Here is a 19,844-nt window from a genome sequence, read left to right on the forward strand (position 1 = left end):
TAAACGGGTGCTCCATTGAAAGATACTCACTATTAGTGATAAAACTAAAGTGGGGGAGTCGCTGCTTTTCTAGTTGTTACACGTGCAACATGTTGACCACTAGCTATCACATCTCATTGGACACTGATACATTACAAGAATGCTACATTTAGCCCTAATCCTGACTTTAACCCTTGCCCCTTTAATACTTGGAGACTTAAATACGACAAGCTGCTTTCAAAAGGCTGTCAGAGCCATCTATTATGTTCAGAATTCAGGGTAACACTTTGTAATAACGAGTCATTCATAAGCCTTTACTTCATAACGAACTAAAAATCAATAACACATGTGCAAAGAAGCGGCGAGTGCTCCGTGTGTGTGAGAAGGCGTACAGTTGTGTATACTCTCTGTACTGTTGTACACACTGCAATAGGGCCGTATGCAATCAGATCATTATAGAGATTTATGCTATTTGATGGGAAGAGAAGGGAGGGTAAACCTTTAAACATTTACAAAGATGCACACATTATCACCATGACTCGATCCTTCTTTAAGTAATACATATTGATGTGTGTAAACTATTCAGCGCATACAAGTCTCTTCAAGTTTGTGTGAATATATTGCTGAGTCATTTACAAACATTTCTGCATTCCTCCAGCATGAGGCTCACCACGCCCTTTTCACTAATTCGCATTTACTTTTGTTTTTGAATTACTATTATATATGACAAATGATGAAGGTAAAGACGACACACGTGGAGTCACCAGCACCTCCACACCAGCAACATATCTCAGGAACACCTTGAGGACAAACGTCCACCTGGAATCATGAATGAACTTATTTAGAATTTTGGGGGTCAAAGATCAAGGTCAGTGTGACGTCACAAAATACGTTTGGGAGCCTCAATTAAAGAGTTTGTACGCTAATTATGACAATTTCACGCACATGTCAAACAGGATAAACTGACGAAGCGATGACATTTTGGACAGACGTGGATGTGAGATCGCTTATTAATCATTTACGACCTTTTATAAATATTTTGTTGATGCATTAACTCTTAACTGAAGACTTCTAAATGTTGTTACAAAGTGTGACGTCTTTAAAAAACAACTATAAACAGTTTTTAGTATTTCTAACACAATGAGAATTACCATTACATGAACAGGCCTCTCTTTCTTTGCTCTGTGTGTTATGATTGAAACAGTTGTTGTGCGTCTCGTGCTCTTTATTACACTTTAATGTACAAATAAAAAGAGCAAGCAGGAATATTTAGTTCAAAGTCCCTCACAGCTGTTCACCGGTGACCTCTGATCGTACCTGTTATTTCCAACAGAGGGCAGTAGCAGCTAAAATACAAATACTTCATTGTGTTATCTGCAGTCCATATAAACTTAGACTTGTGAATTAACGTGCAGGAGTGAGCGTTAATTATTTCAGCTTCTCTCTTTGTGATTTTCTCCTTGGATACTCTTGCACTTTGGTCATGTGGATGTTGGCCAACAGGGCTGCCTTTTAATTTTAGGATGCAACTGCACGTCGAGACACCAGAGGTCTCTCCCACACTCAAACCCAACTGATGCGATCATAAGAAGCTGCTCAGAACGCCTGTGCTCGACAGAAGCACAAGTGGCTGTAATGTAATGTCAAAAACAGCGATTGATGTTTTGGAGGCAGAGATGTCCCAGTACAAGATGTTAATATGGCAGAGATTGGGCTGGAAGTGTGGCTCCCCGATGAATCCAAATCATGGCAGTTTTACAGAAATGCTAATACACCCTCATTCTTTTCACTCTCACTTTCGCCTTGGCTTTCCCTTTCCCCCTCTTCTCTCCTCTTTTCAACCTCCTTCCTCTAACTCTCAGCATCCCCTTCCTCGCTTCTTCCGTTTTTATGTCCCCGAGAGATCTTCTAAGTGGAGCAGTTTGGACTAAAACTGTGTCATTCGGTGACCTGATTCATTTTTCGGCGGGTGATTCCCTCTATTGCACAATCACTACTTCTTGGCATTCAGCGGCTTGAGCGTGAAGCACCATCTATTTTAACTCTTGTAATTAGTCGAGGCTAACAGGCTCCAGAAATCCCCCAGAACAACTTGTCTTCTTAATTTACAAAAGATTAGGTCAGCTTAGAGAGTAATAGAGCAACTCTGCAATGCTGTGATCCTGCGCAGTGACAACACGCTGAGTGGTAATTGTATTTTACAGACTATTCTTTATGAGCGTTATCATACCTCGAGCGTTCAGACTGTAGCTCTTCTCTCTTCTCCTTTTAACTGGGAAAAATTACATTTATTAATTTTCTCTTCCCGCTTAATGTCTTTCATGGTGGTAGATGGCAGGAATATTTCCCAGCATGCATTGGACAGCTCTCCACCACATCTGGATGTGCACTCCTGAGAAACCTGCGTGGGCGTTTCCTGTCGGTCCACCTCGACAACCTGTTTATTTCAGCTTTCATGAGGTCATTTCTGGTTATTACTTTCTGTATTTGTATAGCACCTTTCATACAAGAATTGCAGCCCTAAAGTGCTTCACAGCAAAAACATAAAAATGAGTACAAAACTATACAGAGTAGTGCAACTTCTATTGTTTTTGCTCCAGCAAAACACCTCTAAACATCGTCTACGTATCCAGTCTGTTTTAGCTGCAAAACAAAAATCTCCTCGTTAAAAAAACAACTGTCAATCAGGATTATTTAACTACTTTCCTTTCAACTAGCAGAGCTCTTAGGTGAATATACACGAGGCAATGAAACTCGTCCTCAACACCACCAAGATCACAAGGGGTCAAGTATCAGCTCTTAATTAGCACACAAGCTCCTCTGCCTTCTGTATAGTACAGAGAGAATGTCTGCATGGGTCATAATCTTGAAATTGCCTAAAAAGTATTGTTATCTGTCATAATATAAAGTGAAATATAACGACATCATATGCATCTGAAAGTCATTCAAATGAAATTGTGAAATCTGACTTACACCATGTAGATTTAAAGTTAAGTACTATATAGTTACCACATTGTATCTTTTAAGAATTTACTGACACGTGACCGCACATTGAATGCACCACAGAGCCTTATTTTGTTGACATGTAAAAGCAACAGAGTTGAATCAGTAAGTTTAACCCATCCTTTAGATCGTAAAGTCGGACCGGCTTATTGTGCAAATACACACTTCCCTCCAGTTTGCATTCACATGCTGCCGTACGAAGGAGCGCATGTACACCCCTCATGCTAAAACCCTGTGAATAACGAAGACACACTCAGATCTTCAAGGCATTCATTTATATCTCCTTCCCATCCGGTCCCTGACAGAAACACATCCACACACAGACACCAATAAATAAACACCTGCCTTATGGACCTCGAGGTCATTAAGCTGGCGAGGAAGAGTGCAGACTGGCAGTCTAATTAATGCGCCTTTCTGCCTCCCTGAAAAGACCTTGTTATTCTCTCCCCGCTCTCACACAGAGGCTAGACCGGTGTTTTGTCTGCTGCTCTCAGGCCTTGTTAAAGAGGAGCAAGCTGCCTGGGCTCGTCCTGCCGTCTGCATCCATCCACCAGGGGTGAATAGAACATGAAGGGTTTAGTCAGGCTCAAGGGACACCATTCAGCTGGGGACGCTTCGGGCGGCAGAGACCGTATTTCACTGGAGGCTTATCTCGCACTGTCAGTCATCTGGATAATGTCACTTGGTAGCAGTTTAATGGAAACAATGATACTGGATGCTGGCGTGACGCGCGGTGGGGCTGTGAGCCCAGTTGGTATCTTGTTCATATATTTGGGAATGTTGCGCCATTTGTGCAATTTCATTTGTTTGGGAATGTCTGCGTTTAAATTGTCTTTCTTTATAACAAAGCCAAGAGTGTGTTGATGGTATTCATGCAGCACACACACACACACACACACACACACACACACACACACACACACACACACACACACACCGTCAGTTTTCCAACACGGTGGTGCCCGTGTGTTTCCTCTTTATGTTCTTGCTGCACTGGATTGAGTTTTTTTTAGTTTGTGGTACTTGTCGGTCATTGTTTGATGGGAGTCTTTTGAGGTTACCAAGGCAACAGTTGAATCCAGTTTCATTTTGGCTGGGTTTTTTTCAATCTGTCTGACTTATTGCAGTTTGCAAATCCTCCTTATAATTAGATTTGACTTCACAACTAGTATTGGAGACCAATTAATTCCACATTGATTAGACTTCAGTCCTTCTTCACAGAGAAGGGATTTCTGACTGCTATGGACTTGAACCTTATTATTAAGGTTTTGTTTGAACAAAAGTTACAGATGTGTATAGCAGAAGGTGACAAAGTGAAAGCTCTGCCATGTGCAAGGTGGCCTCGGCCCAATCCATTAGGACAAATACATCCGTGGCTTCATATAGTCAGCCGCCTCCGTCTGAGCCAATAAAGGCACATCGCTGTAACGACAAGGTCCAGATATATATATATATATATATATTTTTAATGTTTCTCACATTAAGAAAGACTCATAAGCCTTCCCGCCTGTAAAAGAAAAACAAAAGTGCAAACATCTGGTGCAATTATGATACTGAAACAGGCAGAGGCACTGTTTGTCACCGAGCCAGAGGCTGAGTTACACTTACAGTGCAGAGGATGAAACACAAGCTGAATTCATCATCGGGGTCCAAAACCCTGTCTCCGTCTCCGGCTCCGGGGCATTTAAGGCTCTTTCACTTTTTTTTTACGAGTTCAGATTTACGTCCCCTCGCTGCTTCCTCCCCCTCATCGGCATTGTCCTAAAGAGGAGGGGTCACTGCGGATTTGTTCAGAAAGAAAACACCTTTTTAAAGAGGATTTCAATGAAATCAAAGCACTGCCTTCCGACGACATGAGTATTAACAAGGTCCTTTTAATCACTCGTATGGTCTGACCGTATGCTCTGCTCCCTGCTGCCAGTCCTTTTTATTGGCCATCAGATTAACATACAAAAGAGCCTTTTGTTCTGGAATTACTTCTAATTGTATTGAGGACTGTGGTCCTGTTTTATTGTCGGAGCGCTATTCATTTGAGCTCATTTGAGGATCAGTGAGCCATCCAAACAGTGTAATTCAATTTTATGTTTGTGCATATGTGTTGGGGGTGGGAGTTCGCTTGATTGTGCAGCAGTGCATACGATGTGCTAATATGCCAGTGCTTATAATTAGCACAGAGATGTAAAGTGTTGCAGAGCAGTCTATAGTTTTATTTGGGAGTCAACAGTGCTATTGATATCATCAGTAGTTTTCTTTTCTCTCCCGTGCCATTCATCTCCTTTTTCCTTCTGAAGCCCAAAAAATGAACACAATCATCACATGGTTAGGATTTCACCATAAGCCTGTGTATTAGTAGCTTTTGTCTTGTTTACAGTGTGTGTATGCCTGTCAGTAACAGACTAGACATGTGTGTGTGTGGGGGGGGGGGGGTCTGTGCCAGTAGTAGGCGCAAAGCCGCAGTGGAGCCCATCCCCTGCTCCCTCCTTGAGACGCCTTACTTGTAGTGAGGAGAGGAGCCGCAGCCCATGGCCACTCCTTCCCCTTCTACAATTGGAAGAGAAAGGCCACCTCCCTCCCCTGCCTCATTGGTATGCAGGCGGCGCAGTGTGTGTATGAGGAGAGGGAAGAGAGAGAGAGAGGTAGCAGTCAGTGCAATGGGATAGAGGAGAGCGAGGAGGAGGAGGAGGAGAGTGAATGAGAGCTGCTGGATCTGCCTTGCCTGCCCGCCTGCCTGTCGTCTGCTGAAGCTGGGTTTACTGCCGCGCCACGCTGCACTGGCACAGAGCAGCGTCACGGCCCATTTGCACCACCGTCTGCACTCTCAGCACCAACACGGAGCCACACAGCACCGGTTCTTACTCCAGCGACACCACCGGCAAGGAAAATCAGGGACAGAGCTCACCAGGCTTTCTCCATCACCAAGGGGGGACGCAGCAGCTATACGAAGGGGCCTGACGCCACAATTTAGGCACCAGCTGCTACCTCAACCAAATCCCCCTCCACCTTGTCCCATCCTTACCAACACCACCACCGCTGCTCTCTTGCTCCTCCCTATGCCCTTGTCCTCGGCGGCTCCTCTCACCTCCCTGGCCAGTATATGGATAGAAGCTCCCTGTTTCAGCTCATACAAGAGCAGGTAAGCGAGTGAGCAGGCAGCGGCAGAGGTTTCTATGGTTACGGGCTCCTGGCCACCTCGCCGTCTATCCAGGGATTGAGACGTGGAGGCTGGGGTGAGAGCTGATGTTAGGATTGATAGCAGGGGCTGTTTGCACGGGCAAAATGAGGGCGTGAGACAACAAGACGGACGCAAGCATCATGGAGCCATGTGGGCCCAGAGAATGTGAGGTCAGATCATGAGCCACAGCAGGGGGGAGGGAGGGGGGGGCATCATATCATGGTTTATGGGAAGGAGGGAGGAAGGGGTTTGTGTGAAATATGCTGTATGAAAGGATGTGTAAATGAATTGATTGGAGCATTCTCTATTTGACACAAAATTAAGGGTCGATTCCAGCTGCTGCATCTGCGGCAGTCTGTATGTGCATGGATTTATGAGTCTGTGCCTGCGAACATTTTTCCTTGTGCTTTCCCTTGTTTTTGTCTGTTTACCACATCTCCAATCTTTATCATCTCAGGGTCACAGAAAGCAGAAAATGCAACATTATTCAGCTCTTTCATTATCAAGGGTCGAGTTCCTGTGAAGTCCAGGTCGTGGTTTTCTTCAAGAATAGAAGCTGTTATTTATCTTTAAACTTATGTTCTTCCTTTTACAGCCCTGCTGTTGAAAACACAGCGTTAGTGGCCGGTGACAAAATGTTTGTCTTGACATCTGGTTTCTTAGAGTCCTCGACCCCAAACTGCTGTTTTTACTGTCCAGGCAGATCTATGTTTGAGTTGAGGTTTGGTCTACCATCTCCAAAATTAACAAGCCAATATGGATTTGAAGTCATAAAGCAATGTCTATATTTGGTGCTTCCTGAAGACATATGTGATTGAATGTGTGTGTGTCTGTGTGTGTGTGTATCTGTAGCTCTATTTCAGGTGTTGCATTTAACTGATGTGTCTCGTGTTTTTGATGATGAACTGGGTTTTTTTTGCCTGATTGACAGATAGATTAGGCAATCATTGTGTCCAAGAGGGAAGAATCAATTATCCTCTGCAGGGTTTACGGATCACGAGTGGCCCATCAGCAACACATTGATCAACACACTCAAGAGCCTTGGGGAGAAGTGTGTGTGTGTGTGTTTTTGTCTGTGATCATGTGCACAGTTGCATTTTTATGAATGTGTGTGTGTGTGTGTGTTTGGAGAGTGGAGGAAGCCCGTGTGGGTTGAGTGAGAAGATGCTCTGTGGTCGCCCTGGTGAATCACGCACTGTATAAGTGATAACAACTACGTAGCGATACCTCAACAACAAATATTCCTTCGTAGACACATTTGAATGCGGTATCCAAGAGGCTGACTCATATGTGTCAATATCCTTTTTCTATGAAGCAGGCCAATACTTCCACGCTGTAAACGGACCGGTTGTTTTATTGATCGTGGGCTTTACTCCGCTTGCGTCAGTATGTTCATGTAGACACTTTGCAGGGCCACAGTTGAGCAGACTGCGGTCCTATTAAGCTCAAGTCTAGACCAAATCACTCACACTGGCTGACGACAGGCTTTTTCTACCTTTGGGACTCCATGCGGCTGACTTTGATTTGGAAAAGGTCTCTCTAATTAAACTAGAAAGAAGTGAAATCTGCCAACAGCCTTTGGACCGTGAACAGACGCGCTTGTTTTTAGCGAAGCCTGCTGCCCGTCTAAACATTGGGCACGTTTTTCTCGTCTTTATCCAGGAAAATGTTTCGCTGAGCGTGCCTCAATTTCTTTTGCATCTCTGGCCTCCAAGGCTTCCCACAACGACCACAGCGTCCCACCAGCCTCTAAGCAAATCCACAAGAGCACCTAGAGGTTAAGCGCCTTGCTTGAGGGCATCTGAAGTGTAGCCATTTGTAAAGGGAAATGACTACTCTGTATCTGCTTAGTTTTTCGTCGTCTAGGGTTTAAACTTGCAACATTACACCTTTTTTTTTAAAATAACATTTTGATTTAAGCCACCAAAGGCCCAACACCCCCTTCTCTCGAACACACACTCGATGTTAAAGGCACTTAACTTCAATGCTTTTGGGGTTTCCTGGAGTATTCGTATATCACGATGTTTTGTACCAGAAGAAAACTGGGCATGCTTTAGTTCATATGAACACTGCAGGTGTAAAGGAGAGGGGATATTGCAGCCGTGTCACACAGAACCACATGGAAATGCTGCAGGGGGAGAGAAGGAGGAAGCAACAGTGCCAACATGAGTGAGTTTTTTTTTATTAGTCTTTGTCTGCAGGAGGTTGCAATGCTGAGCTCAGGCTATTTCTGGCCTATGCAGGCTCACACATATGCTCATGATCAGAGCACACACACACACACACACACACACACGCACGCAGTTTCTCTCAATAGAAAGTCTTTCTATTGCAGCAACACTGATAAGACAACTTGATGGTCAGCAGCACTCAGCCACTAAAGTGCGCTCTCATTAGTTGGGGAGCATCTCCTTGTTCGTATCTGACTTATTTATATCTCTCCCCCAATGAGGGTTCTGAATACTCTTTGACATATTTATGTCAAGTACGGGAGAATAAGGCTCTTATACACTGTCCCCTTTCATCATTCTCTGATGCTAATTTGCATTGAGCTGTATTTGAAAAATGCCTCTGGCTGTTTGTATTGTTTTTAAACGCCAGGAAATGTAATCAGATGATTGTTTGCATCAAGGAAAATCCCCCTCCGGGTGTCTCTCCACAGTCGTCTCCACTTGAGGACAGAGGGGTTTGGATCTTATAGCCATCACATCGCAGTGGTAGCATTTCATTATAATGATGGTAACAGCAGGGCAGAACGTGCATCGTGATAATTACAGAGTCAGTGGCCCAGTTGTTGGTGAACACCAGCGAGTCCTGAGGGCGGCAGACACGAATCAAAAGGGGTTTTATCTGATTCCATGCAAATATGCGCTGGCTGCCCTGTAAATGCCACTGCCCTCTGTAGATTCACAGCCCTGTTCAAGCTTGACAATGTTGTTCACAGAGACCAAAGTAGTCTGTAGTATTGGCTCTGTGCCCTGGGGTTAGTCAGTGGGAACCAGACCAGTGCTGGTGCTGCATTCCCACCTCGTGGAAGATATAATCACCGTCTTCCATAGAGTAGATACTGTTCATTCAACAACTATAACCCTTTCAAGCGTGTTCACCATCAATAGCAAATAATTCATGTATTGTAAAAAGTTAGTGCTTCAGTTTACACCTTTTGTGGTGTTGTTGTTTTTACTGTACTGCTGCAGGATGAATTGTCCATCAGATGAATTTATTTTACTGAAAAATTACACAACTTTATCAAGATTTTGCTAATTGCTTGTCTTCTGATTGACTAATCAATCAGTCATCTGAGTTTAAGCTTTCATACGATTGACCTTTACCAGAGGAAAAGCAGGAAGAGCCTCATAAAACAGTTAAAATTGTGCCATCTTTGAGTTGGCTGATGTTCTCGGTAAATGCATGCAAAGTGTAACCATGGGGATCTTTCTCTACGTTCTGCTTCATATGATGTGACCGCAGTGTTAGGTTGTATTCTGCAGGTAGGACAATAGACCTGGCTGTGTTCCAGCCCATTGGCTGTTCGTCTATCATGACTTGGTTTTGTGGTTTGTTCCCGGGCTGTAGGGTTTCCTCTTAAGCCCCCGTGGAACAGACTTATACGTCGGTCGGGGGCTGGGGTCAGCTGGAGTCGCTGCGGTGGAGGTAATAGAGGTCCCGGGGGTTAATGCTGAGATCATTCCCCTGCAGTCAGCATTCCACTCGTCGTTGCCCCCCTCCTTCTCGTACTCGTGCATACATTGTCGTCCCATGTCTTGTTCATCTCCTCCCACTTGCTCTTGAGCCAGCCAAGTTCAGTTGCCCTCTCTACCTTAACACCTCCACCCGTCTTCCTTAATCTCCCTCTACATTTAAACCCTGCCTTTGTCCCGTTACCACCCCACTCTTATCTCATTGGTCTCGTCCCATCCATCTTCTATTTTTCCTTTCCTCTCTGTACCCTTCCCTCCTTTCATCGTCTCTTTCTCTCCCCCCCTTTTGTGCCTTTCCTTTGCCTCTCGAATGCCAATATGTTGGAGGAGGGGGAGGAGGGGAAACGCAAGAAAGGGAGGACACACAGGCGACTGGTAACCATGGCAACGCATGCAGCTTGTCAAAGTGTCGCCATCACCAGTGTTGGATCGCTTCTTTCTCGCCGCAAATCCCCTCCTTCTTCCAACCTTTTCTTGTCTCTCTGTCTCTCTGCCTCTCTGTCTCTCTGTCTCTCTGCCTCTCTGTCTCTCTGCCTCTCTGTCTCTCTGTCTCTCTGCCTCTCTGTCTCTCTGCCTCTCTGTCTCTCTGCCTCTCTGTCTCTCTGCCTCTCTGTCTCTCTATCTCTCTGCCTCTCTGTCTCTCTGCCTCTCTGCCTCTCTGTCTCTCTGTCTCTCTGCCTCTCTGTCTCTCTGTCTCTGTCTCTCTGTCTCTCTGCCTCTCTGCCTCTCTGTCTCTCTGCCTCCCTGTCTCTCTGCCTCTCTGCCTCTCTGCCTCTCTGTCTCTCTGTCTCTCTGTCTCTCTGCCTCTCTGTCTCTCTGTCTCTGTCTCTCTGCCTCTCTGCCTCTCTGTCTCTCTGCCTCTCTGCCTCTCTGTCTCTCTGCCTCCCTGTCTCTCTGCCTCTCTGCCTCTCTGTCTCTCTGCCTCTCTGCCTCTCTGTCTCTCTGTCTTTCTGCCTCTCTGTCTCTCTGTCTATTTGCCTCTCTGTCTCTCTGCCTCTCTGTCTCTGTCTCTCTGCCTCTCTGCCTCTCTGCCTCTCTGTCTCTCTGTCTCTCTGTCTCTCTGTCTCTCTGCCTCTCTGTCTCTCTGTCTCTGTCTCTCTGCCTCTCTGCCTCTCTGTCTCTCTGCCTCTCTGTCTCTCTGCCTCCCTGTCTCTCTGCCTCTCTGCCTCTCTGTCTCTCTGCCTCTCTGCCTCTCTGTCTCTCTGTCTTTCTGCCTCTCTGCCTCTCTGCCTCTCTGTCTCTCTGTCTATTTGCCTCTCTGTCTCTCTGCCTCTCTGTCTCTGTCTCTCTGCCTCTCTGCCTCTCTGCCTCTCTGTCTCTCTGCCTCTCTGCCTCTCTGTCTCTCTGTCTCTCTGTCCTCTCTGCCTCTCTGTCTCTCTGCCTCTCTGCCTCTCTGTCTCTCTGTCTCTCTGCCTCTCTGCCTCTCTGTCTCTCTGTCTTTCTGCCTCTCTGCCTCTCTGTCTCTTTGCCTCTCTGTCTCTCTGTCTCTCTCTCTGTCTCTCTGTCTCTCCTTTCTTGCCAACACTCATTCATCTCAGTGTACCTCATCTCGCTAATTGATAACCCTAATTGACTACAAGAACCAATCCTCCACCTCCTTGCGTCCTCGTCAAACCGTCTCCCCTGTGTAACGTTCTTCCTGAATAAGGTCAGACATGAGAAAGGGAATAGTATCTGTGCAGTATGACAGCTCAGCTTCAACACTTGGTTTTCCTAAATGTACATATATAGTGTTCCGCTGTGTGTCGGGGTCTGTCCTGCTGCTGTATGTGTAGTGATGTGCTGACATATGGAGGCTGACAGTAATCAGACGTCCCCAGCGTGGCTCTCTGTTCCCCCTGTCAGCCTGGGCTGAGCCAGGAGCACATTAGAATCTGATCTATCTCCTCTCTGTGGCAAGTGAATGCAGAGCACTGGAGTGTGTCACAGCCCTCTTATAGGAAAGAGAAGAAGAGCCAGACTGCTGGGTTAGGCAGACGCACAGAATAACAGACAGTGGCGAGGCGTTTTTATTCTCTGTGCATCCTCGTTTCGTTTCCGGCTGCCTCTGTTCTCCTCGTCTCTCTGTTCAAACCCTCTCCCCCTTCCACTGTTTTATCATTTGTCATTTTTTTCCATTTCATTTCATCAACCGCCCGACCACCCACGCCCCTCTCCCACTTTCCACCTCGACCCTCTCTGCGTCTTTTTTGTGCTTTTTCTCCATCACATCACAAATTCTGGCTATATCTGCACGATTTTGCTCGGCGAGCCTCAAGGGGAGAACGGGGCCGTGTTTTAACAAACGTCCATGGAACACACAGTTAAGGGGATTATCTAAAAATAGACCTAGGCCCGTTTTCTTTCCCATCTTTGTTCACGAATTTGCTTGTATGTGCGTTGCAGAACTGCCTTCACACTGCTAGCTGTCAGGCTCAGGAGCTGAGATTATACGGAGATGTGTGAGGGACAATGAGCAAGAGGGAGATTTTCAAGTATTGTATGGATAAAGAAATGTACACGACGTGAAGAGTGTAATCACTAAATCCTCTAGAGACAGCGTACAGAATATTGGTTAAAACATTTTATTTTTATGCTGTTGAGTCATGTCGGTGTGCAGAAAGTATCGTTAAACTATCATAACTAACAAAATTGCTTCACTACATCAAGAGAAACCCTCATTACGAGTCAAGCATCATAAAACTAACCCTTTAGTTCCTGCGTCTCATGTGCTCTCACAGGTGAATAAATACATACACTTTCAGGAGAGTGACAAAGCTGATTTAAGGGAATTAAAAGAGATGCTTGTGTTCAATTTAATGACTTAAAAAGAGGAAGCAGAGCACACACACACACACACACACACACACACACACACACACACACACACACACACACACACACACTCCCAGATTGATCCCCAGCTCCTTAGTTGAGCAGTAGAGCTTTAAGCTCTGAGCCTCCTGCAGCAGGAACTGACACGGCGCAGCGTTTAATGCCGCTCTCCTCATGCAGCTGATGAAACGCCTTAAATATGTCAGAGCAGGCCAGGTCCAGACTAAAGCAGCCTAGACAAGATTCTTCTTGTGGACTCATGACATGGGCAACGATGATCCTGCACGACTGACTCCACACTGACGCAACATCTGAAAGCTCACTCCTCCTTGGGGCAACAAGAGGCTGTTGGTTTACTATCTGAAACCTAATGAGGCTGTGTTAGCATTCAGGAAACAGTCAAATCAGAAGCCGCGAGGGCTCTTCCCATGTGGTCTCTTTGTACTGCTGCAGTTTGTCCTCAGGCACATTTTCACAAACACAATCAGATGTACTAAGGAGAGCTGGCAGGAGAAATTAACGCTCCATTGCAGCGCAATTGGATGTATTTAAGAAGAGACGGGGAAAAAATGGAGAAATAAGTTGATGAAGCTGCCGCCCAAAAAAAAAAACCCCACATTACATAAACCCGGCGTAGATACACACCCTATACTTTACAAGTCGTTTTGAAGCGGGGGCTATTTTAGACAACTACACTCAGCCATTTTTATGACACTCTCCCGCCTAAATCAATTACGAGGAGCAGCACTGGCATACAGACATCAGCAGTAATAACCCACGGGGCTGTGGGTCTCAGTGAGTGGTGATTAAAAAAAGAACCCACTGACGACAAGCTGCAAATGTGACCAAGGTTGGAATCACACAGTCAAATGAAGCATCCACTCAGAAACAAAGACTGAGAAGTCAACCTCCTTTAATGCTGCTGAGGTTTTTTCTTTTCTTTAGGGAAAATGCAGCTTACTGCGCATTAGAATGACGTGCCCGCCTGTCTTCTCTCGCTGCTCCCAACGTCAACAACGTTCTGCTCCTTTAATGAGGTTGAATTGGGCTTTTTCTTTAGGCAGGTCTAATTCTTTCAAAGGCATCACAGAGGCAACACTGCTTCATTAATATTGGTGTCACTGTCTGAGCTTTCCTTCAGCCTTGTAGCTATCATTTGTCTTTATGTGTATTATTAGTGTGTGTATGTGTGTGTGTGTGTGTGTGTGTGTGTGTGTCTCAGCTGTCTGTTACTGATGCATTCTCCCTTAGTGCAAACTCACCCTTCATCTCTGCAGTGTTGCGTATTATTAAAAAATCATGATGCATAACAGGAATAACATCTTCAATACATGTGTTGTCAGCGATGTACTTTTTACCCCAATGGTCTGAGAGTGGGCTGTTGTTGTTGGTTTTTTTCAGCTGGACCCAGACAACACCGGTTTCATCGCAGTGGAGAACTTCACCAGCTTGGTGGAGCACCATGAGCTGCAGCTGGACCCGTCCAAACTGGACATGCTGTTAGCCCTGGTCCAGAGCAATGAGGAGGGACAGGTGTGCTACCAGGAGCTCATCGAGCTGGTGAGTGGAAACCACACGCACGTACACAGATGCAGATAGTAATGCAGAGGGAGTCGCATGAGGCATTTCCTGTCCTGCAGCACAGACCCACATTTCTCCACACACACACACACACACCCACTTTCCAAAAGGTTACAGAATTGATTCAGACGGAGCCGGCAAGTTCTGCGGTGGCGAAAAATTGACTTGACCATTCAGGTCGTCGTCCTGCAAAAAGGGGATCAATCTTTCCAGTTAACGTGTCGGTGCATCCGGGCCCCTTCCCCTCACAACACCCACACCAAGCTCCATAAACTATCAAAACTCATTTCCTTCCCTTTCATTCTAAACGCGTGAGCATATGTTAGGTGGAGGAAGAAAAAACCCGCTTTGCCTCCACAAGCATCAGGGAGACACTTTTAAAATTGCCCATCAGCCAAATGCAAATTGCCTTCGATTTGCTCGCCGTTGGTAGTAGCAGGCAGTAATCTGAGGTGATTTGAGAACGCCCAGCCTCGCACAGATATCGTCTCCCGGGTCTGATTTTAAAGATTTGTCTGATAAACACACACGTGAAAACACACACAGGCTATACCCACACATCTCTGTGCATGCATACAATTTGCATACATACAAACGCTTTCAGGCATTTCATGATTAATTAAAGCGCCCGCTTTCCTCCTCTGTCTGTCTCACCACTCCCTCCTCCCTGATACACGCACACTGTCTCAAACACAGACAGACTCTCATTCTTACACGTGAGCACTGCCAGTACACATTTGCTGACTAATTTAGAAGGATATTCAAATGTTGATGTGAATCTGGCCTCCCGTCGCGCAGCTTGTGATGCGTGAACTCGGCAGGTTCTGTGGGAGGAGCTTCAGGCTGCTGCATGTAGCGTGACATTTTCAACCAGGTCATCAACGAATACCCCCGGCCTTCTTTCTCTCCTCCCTTCCTTTCTCTCTGCTGCTCTCTGACTTCTTAGTCTCTGCAGCCTTTCTCAAAGCCTGCGTTCCCGGCTTACCGTCCGACCCCGTCTCGTCCCACAGTGTGTGACAGGTGACAGTCGTGTTTTGATTTGGAAAGTTCAGTGCTGCCATTATATCACAGTCAGTGCCCAAAGTGTGGTGTCTGTATTGATTTGTGGTCCGGCCTCGATGAAAAGTGGAACTCCCCTGCGGCGTATTAAAAAGGACAATGCAAGAACGTGTGTGTGTGTGTGTGTGTGTGTGTGTGTGTGTGTGTGTGTGTGTGTGTGTGTGTGTGTGTGTGTGTGTGTGTGTGTGTGTGTGTGTGTGTGTGTGTGTGTGTGTGTGTGTGTGTGCTCAGCCGTTTCGATGCTTTCAGACACACAAGTTGTTTGCGATTTCTCTGCTGTGTTTCTTAACGGGTGTGTTCAACATTTTTCTGATTTGTTGTTCGACATTCTTTCAGCAGAGCTGTGAATCCAAACTGCTTCTCTCGACCTCAGTGAGTGTGAGTGTGAGTGTGTGTGTGTGTGTGTGTGTGTAAGTACAAGACTGTCTCTGACAGCGTTCAGGTTCGACCCATCTTTCATGCAGGACAATCTTAGCCAGAGAACTCCCATCAGTTCTGCCAGAGGGGTGAATAAGTAAAGCTCTTGCTGAAGCCTCTCTTGGGACACTGTACACACACTCACTCCTACATATACACTTACATGGAGCATAGGTCTGTATCTCACACAGCAACACATTCACCACGCAGCGACACCTTTATGCACAATTAAACACAGAGTTTTAGTCGATGCAGGAGGCTGAGAGACACCCGAGGTGGCAAAGTTCACACATGGTGGGGCTTTGGGGGAGGGGAGGAGGGGGGGATCTGTGATAGACGAGCATCTGTTAATGAGCTGAGGGTAAACCTGAAGTCGGATATATTCCTATGTGCGTAGCTGCACGTATCGATTTCTTTAAAGACAGTCCTCCGATGCTATCATTTACCAGCTGTGTAATTGAAGTAGTGTGTCATTGTTTTCCTTCGGGTGGTAATTTGGCTAATGTTCGACGGAGATCCAAGATGGCTTCCACGGTTAATTACACGGGTAGAGGGTGTATTTTAGAGATTATGGCGGGGGATTCTCTTTGTTCAGGTTGGAGGATTTGAAAACCGTTGCTTTGTGCCTCCATTTTTACCTTTCTGCCCAAATGTTGCTCTTACATTTCCTGTTCCCTCGGGAGATATAGTTGGATAATAAGTTTTACTGGCGGAGTCTTGTGTCACATTTGAAGCAGTATTGTAGGACAGAGAGCAGAAATACAGACCTAGGCAAGAGACACTGTCGCTGATATACAGTATTTTAAAGTTTTCAAGTCATTTAATGTCACATTAAGTGCCCACAGTGCATCAATCTCCAGGGACACAGATGTTACCTTTCTACATCACATCCCACTCCAGTCAAGGCTTTCTGTTTCAGATGGATTGCCGGCTAAAAGTGATGCACTTTGCTTAAGTGTCCTGGAGTGAAGGTTTGTTTTTTTTACCGCCCGAGTTTTAGCACCGCAATGATTAAACCATGAAGAGAGGCTATGGCCGCAAACTGCTGAGGGAGAGAGAAAAAAAAAATATGTGGACTCTCATTTTAAAAGGATTTGGGCAAGAAAGTATCTGGGTCAAGGTAGAAATCAGCGAGGCTGAGATCCGCAGTGATTCAGATTCAGCTGTGAGAGTGCACGAGATGCGTCTGAGAGAGAGAGAGAGAGAGAGAGGGAGGGAGAGAGCAAGGTAGAGGGGGAGTTTGGTCTTCTGAATGACCCACAAATTAGATAGTAAACGTGTATAGTGACACTGTTAGTCTGGCGGTTGTGAATCACTGAGCTCGGTTAATAACGATAAATGATTTACCGACTGTGTCAGCGGATGTGAGTGAAACATGGTAGCCGCCATAAACTTAGCAAAATCAGAATAATTTATAGATTTTTTTCCACGTCTGCAGTGCAGACACCTGAATGGCCTTTAGACTACGTTTTATTTATAAATATATTGTTATTACTAATGAGCATTGAGCTGTGAGTTATTGACCATGTGGTGTGGCTAATTAATCCATCAAGGACAATTGAGTAGAGCTGAGAGCAGCATGTACAGTAGGCAACACACAGCTACCAAGAGGAGGACTCTCGCTGTTTGACACACACACTGCTGTCAGTTTGACCCGTTCAGCCGTCCCTAAAGGGGAATTCTATCTTTACCTTTGTGCTCTTAGCCTCAGCATCAATTATTCCCTGGCAGACGTTGCTTCATCAGGAAACTTCCACCGTTACCAAAGCACAAGTCAGAGGTTTTCCCCCTCCAAGGTTTTATGTGATGTTTCGGCGCCCCTTGCTCTCTGTCACTCCTCTCAGTGTACTATCTCGTGTTTTGGCTGCTCATGTGCCTTATTGTCTGTTCGCCGTCTTTCTCCTGTCGTCACTTCAAAGGGCTGCTGAGGCTCATTTTAGAGGCGGCAGTCCTGCATGTCAGAGTGATAGCTATGCTTAGCCGTGTCTCTTGGGAAAACATTTTCACAGAGGCGGCATGAATGGGAGAGGATACAGTGCGAGGTGGAGAGGCGGCAGGTGTCGTCGCCGAAGCAGAAGACATAAACTCAGAAACAGAGACTTCACATAGAGAAGAAAGCCAACAGAGGAAGAAAGCACAATTACATGTACCTCCCTAACCTCTCTCTGTTCCACCTTTCTTCAAATAAACACATTTCCTCTCTTTCATTGTGGATTCAACAGTATGAAGAAGTTTAGAGTGAGAATACAGAGAATCGAACTCACCCAGACAGGCATCCCATGTTCCCGTCTTAATCCCCCCCCCCCCCCCCCCCCCCTCTGTCTTCTAATGTCCCACTACTCCTCTTCTCCTGCTTTCACTGCCTGCCTCAAGTATAGTATAATTGCATTTCCCAGGCTTGATTTCCATACTAAATATGCATCCCTCCATCTGTGGGAGAGCCAGCAGCCTAGCTAACATTGTTCTGGTTATCACCGTGCAACAGGCCCTCCCACCCTCACAGAACAACCACCAGCGGTGCTATTACCCACACCACTTCCTGCTCTGCTAACTTCTAAAAGGGATTTGCACTTTTTTCTTCTCCTGTGAGTGATTTCTTGAAGTTAGCTGCTCTATTTGTGGAGCAATATGTTCCTTATTTCTTCAGTATTTGCTTGTTTATTTACTTCCAGTATATTTAGCTCATTAGCCTTTATAGATATTGACCCTCAACATCTTTCACCCTGCCCCCTGCTGTGTCTACATATAATGAGTCTACAAGCAGCAGGACCTGTCTAATGAATCAGGAGTGGTGGGTTGCACTTCCTACAGGCCCCCTCTAGAGGTTTCATCACTCTTCATATGAAGCTGCCATATTGTCTAAGGTTGCTATTATTAGAAAGCTATGCATACAGTAAGGCTGCCGTAGATTTATACTGTTACCAGTTGCAGCCTCTTGTACTCTTTCTCCTCCTTCACTGCTTTCCTAAAGAAAACTCATTTTCAGAAATGGTCACATCACATTATAGCACATTTTTTTGATTTAGAGGTAATTGCATAGTCAGCTAGTTGTCCTCAAAGGTGCTTTATTGTTTTAGCTACACCGCAGACTTCAGGCATTGCCTGTCATTAAGTAAATCTGACCTGTGGAGCATGCACGCTTGTTTCGTCTAAGGAAATGCAGACGTTACCTTCTAAAGAATCCCTGCTGTGGGTAGATGGTCAGACAGTATTTCCACTGGTAACTCTAGTGGAAAAGAACCCTCTGTGTTGTTATCCAGACGTTTCTCTGCCTCGACTGTCAAAAATAGTGGCTTTAGGCTAGTTTTTCATCCTAAGCTTCTATTAAAGAACTTATCAAGAGGAGGCCCAGCTGGCCTGCAGGCGTCTGCAGAGCTCTTGCTCACTAAGCAAACCTGCAGTCTGTGATAACATGAATGCATACACAACCACACACACACTTTCTCTTTCCATGGAATAGTTCCTCTTAACAAAGATTTGCTTTTCAAGGGCAAAATCCCTTCAGCAGCCCGTTTTGTTATTATGAGCGGCAATCAACCCCGCCGACGGTCACGCTTCCATTCTGTCCAAATCCCAATCCACTTATGTATTGTTTAAGTTTCTTATCAGCGCTGAATATTCAGCTGCAGCAGACCTTGAAGTCACGCGTACATTTATTTTATAACTACATACATTAAATGCAGCAATGTGCACAACTGGAATTACAACCATTAAGCAGGAATAGCAAAAGGGAAGTTCATTGAAGCCTATGAACAATATCCAAACAACAGAACAACTTCCCAAAAGAACAATTTGTTTATATAAGTAGAACTCACCCCGTCATACTATCCCTAGCGAAATCTGTACTTTATGAACGTTGGCTCCCCCACCTAGGACGATTAGTCACACTGATGAGCTTCCTTCAGTTTATATAATAGAAGATATCCTCCTCTTACTGATGTTTGATCCGCATAGCGTGAAGAAAGTTATGGCTTTAATTGCTCAAATGAAAGATTGTGCAGCAGGCGATGATGAGATCTGTTCATCCTGGTAAGGTGTCTGTCCTCCAGCTGCTGACAGTAATGCTCATAAAACTCCAGACAAGTTCATTGCAAAAAAGACATTAAGTCATCAAATAG

At 45.5% G+C, this 19,844-nt stretch overlaps 1 protein-coding gene across 3 annotated transcripts in view; it reads left to right on the forward strand.

Annotated features, from left to right (window-relative positions):
- The window catches only part of rhbdl1 (rhomboid, veinlet-like 1 (Drosophila)), a 50,469-nt gene that overhangs the window by 6,755 nt on the left and 23,870 nt on the right, over nucleotides 1–19,844 (forward strand). The window contains exons 1-2 of one of the 3 annotated variants that reach the window (XM_029455527.1): nucleotides 5,655–6,115; nucleotides 14,071–14,229. In XM_029455527.1, coding sequence (XP_029311387.1) covers nucleotides 6,077–6,115; nucleotides 14,071–14,229 — 198 coding nt within the window. In that variant the 5' untranslated portion in view covers nucleotides 5,655–6,076. Of the gene's footprint in view, nucleotides 1–5,654; nucleotides 6,116–6,234; nucleotides 6,325–14,070; nucleotides 14,230–19,844 lie in introns of those variants that run through there. The other 2 variants (XM_029455528.1, XM_029455529.1) reach the window with 2 other exon arrangements.

Source organism: Cottoperca gobio, chromosome 19 (assembly GCF_900634415.1).
Source record: "Cottoperca gobio chromosome 19, fCotGob3.1, whole genome shotgun sequence".
NCBI lineage: Eukaryota > Metazoa > Chordata > Actinopteri > Perciformes > Bovichtidae > Cottoperca > Cottoperca gobio.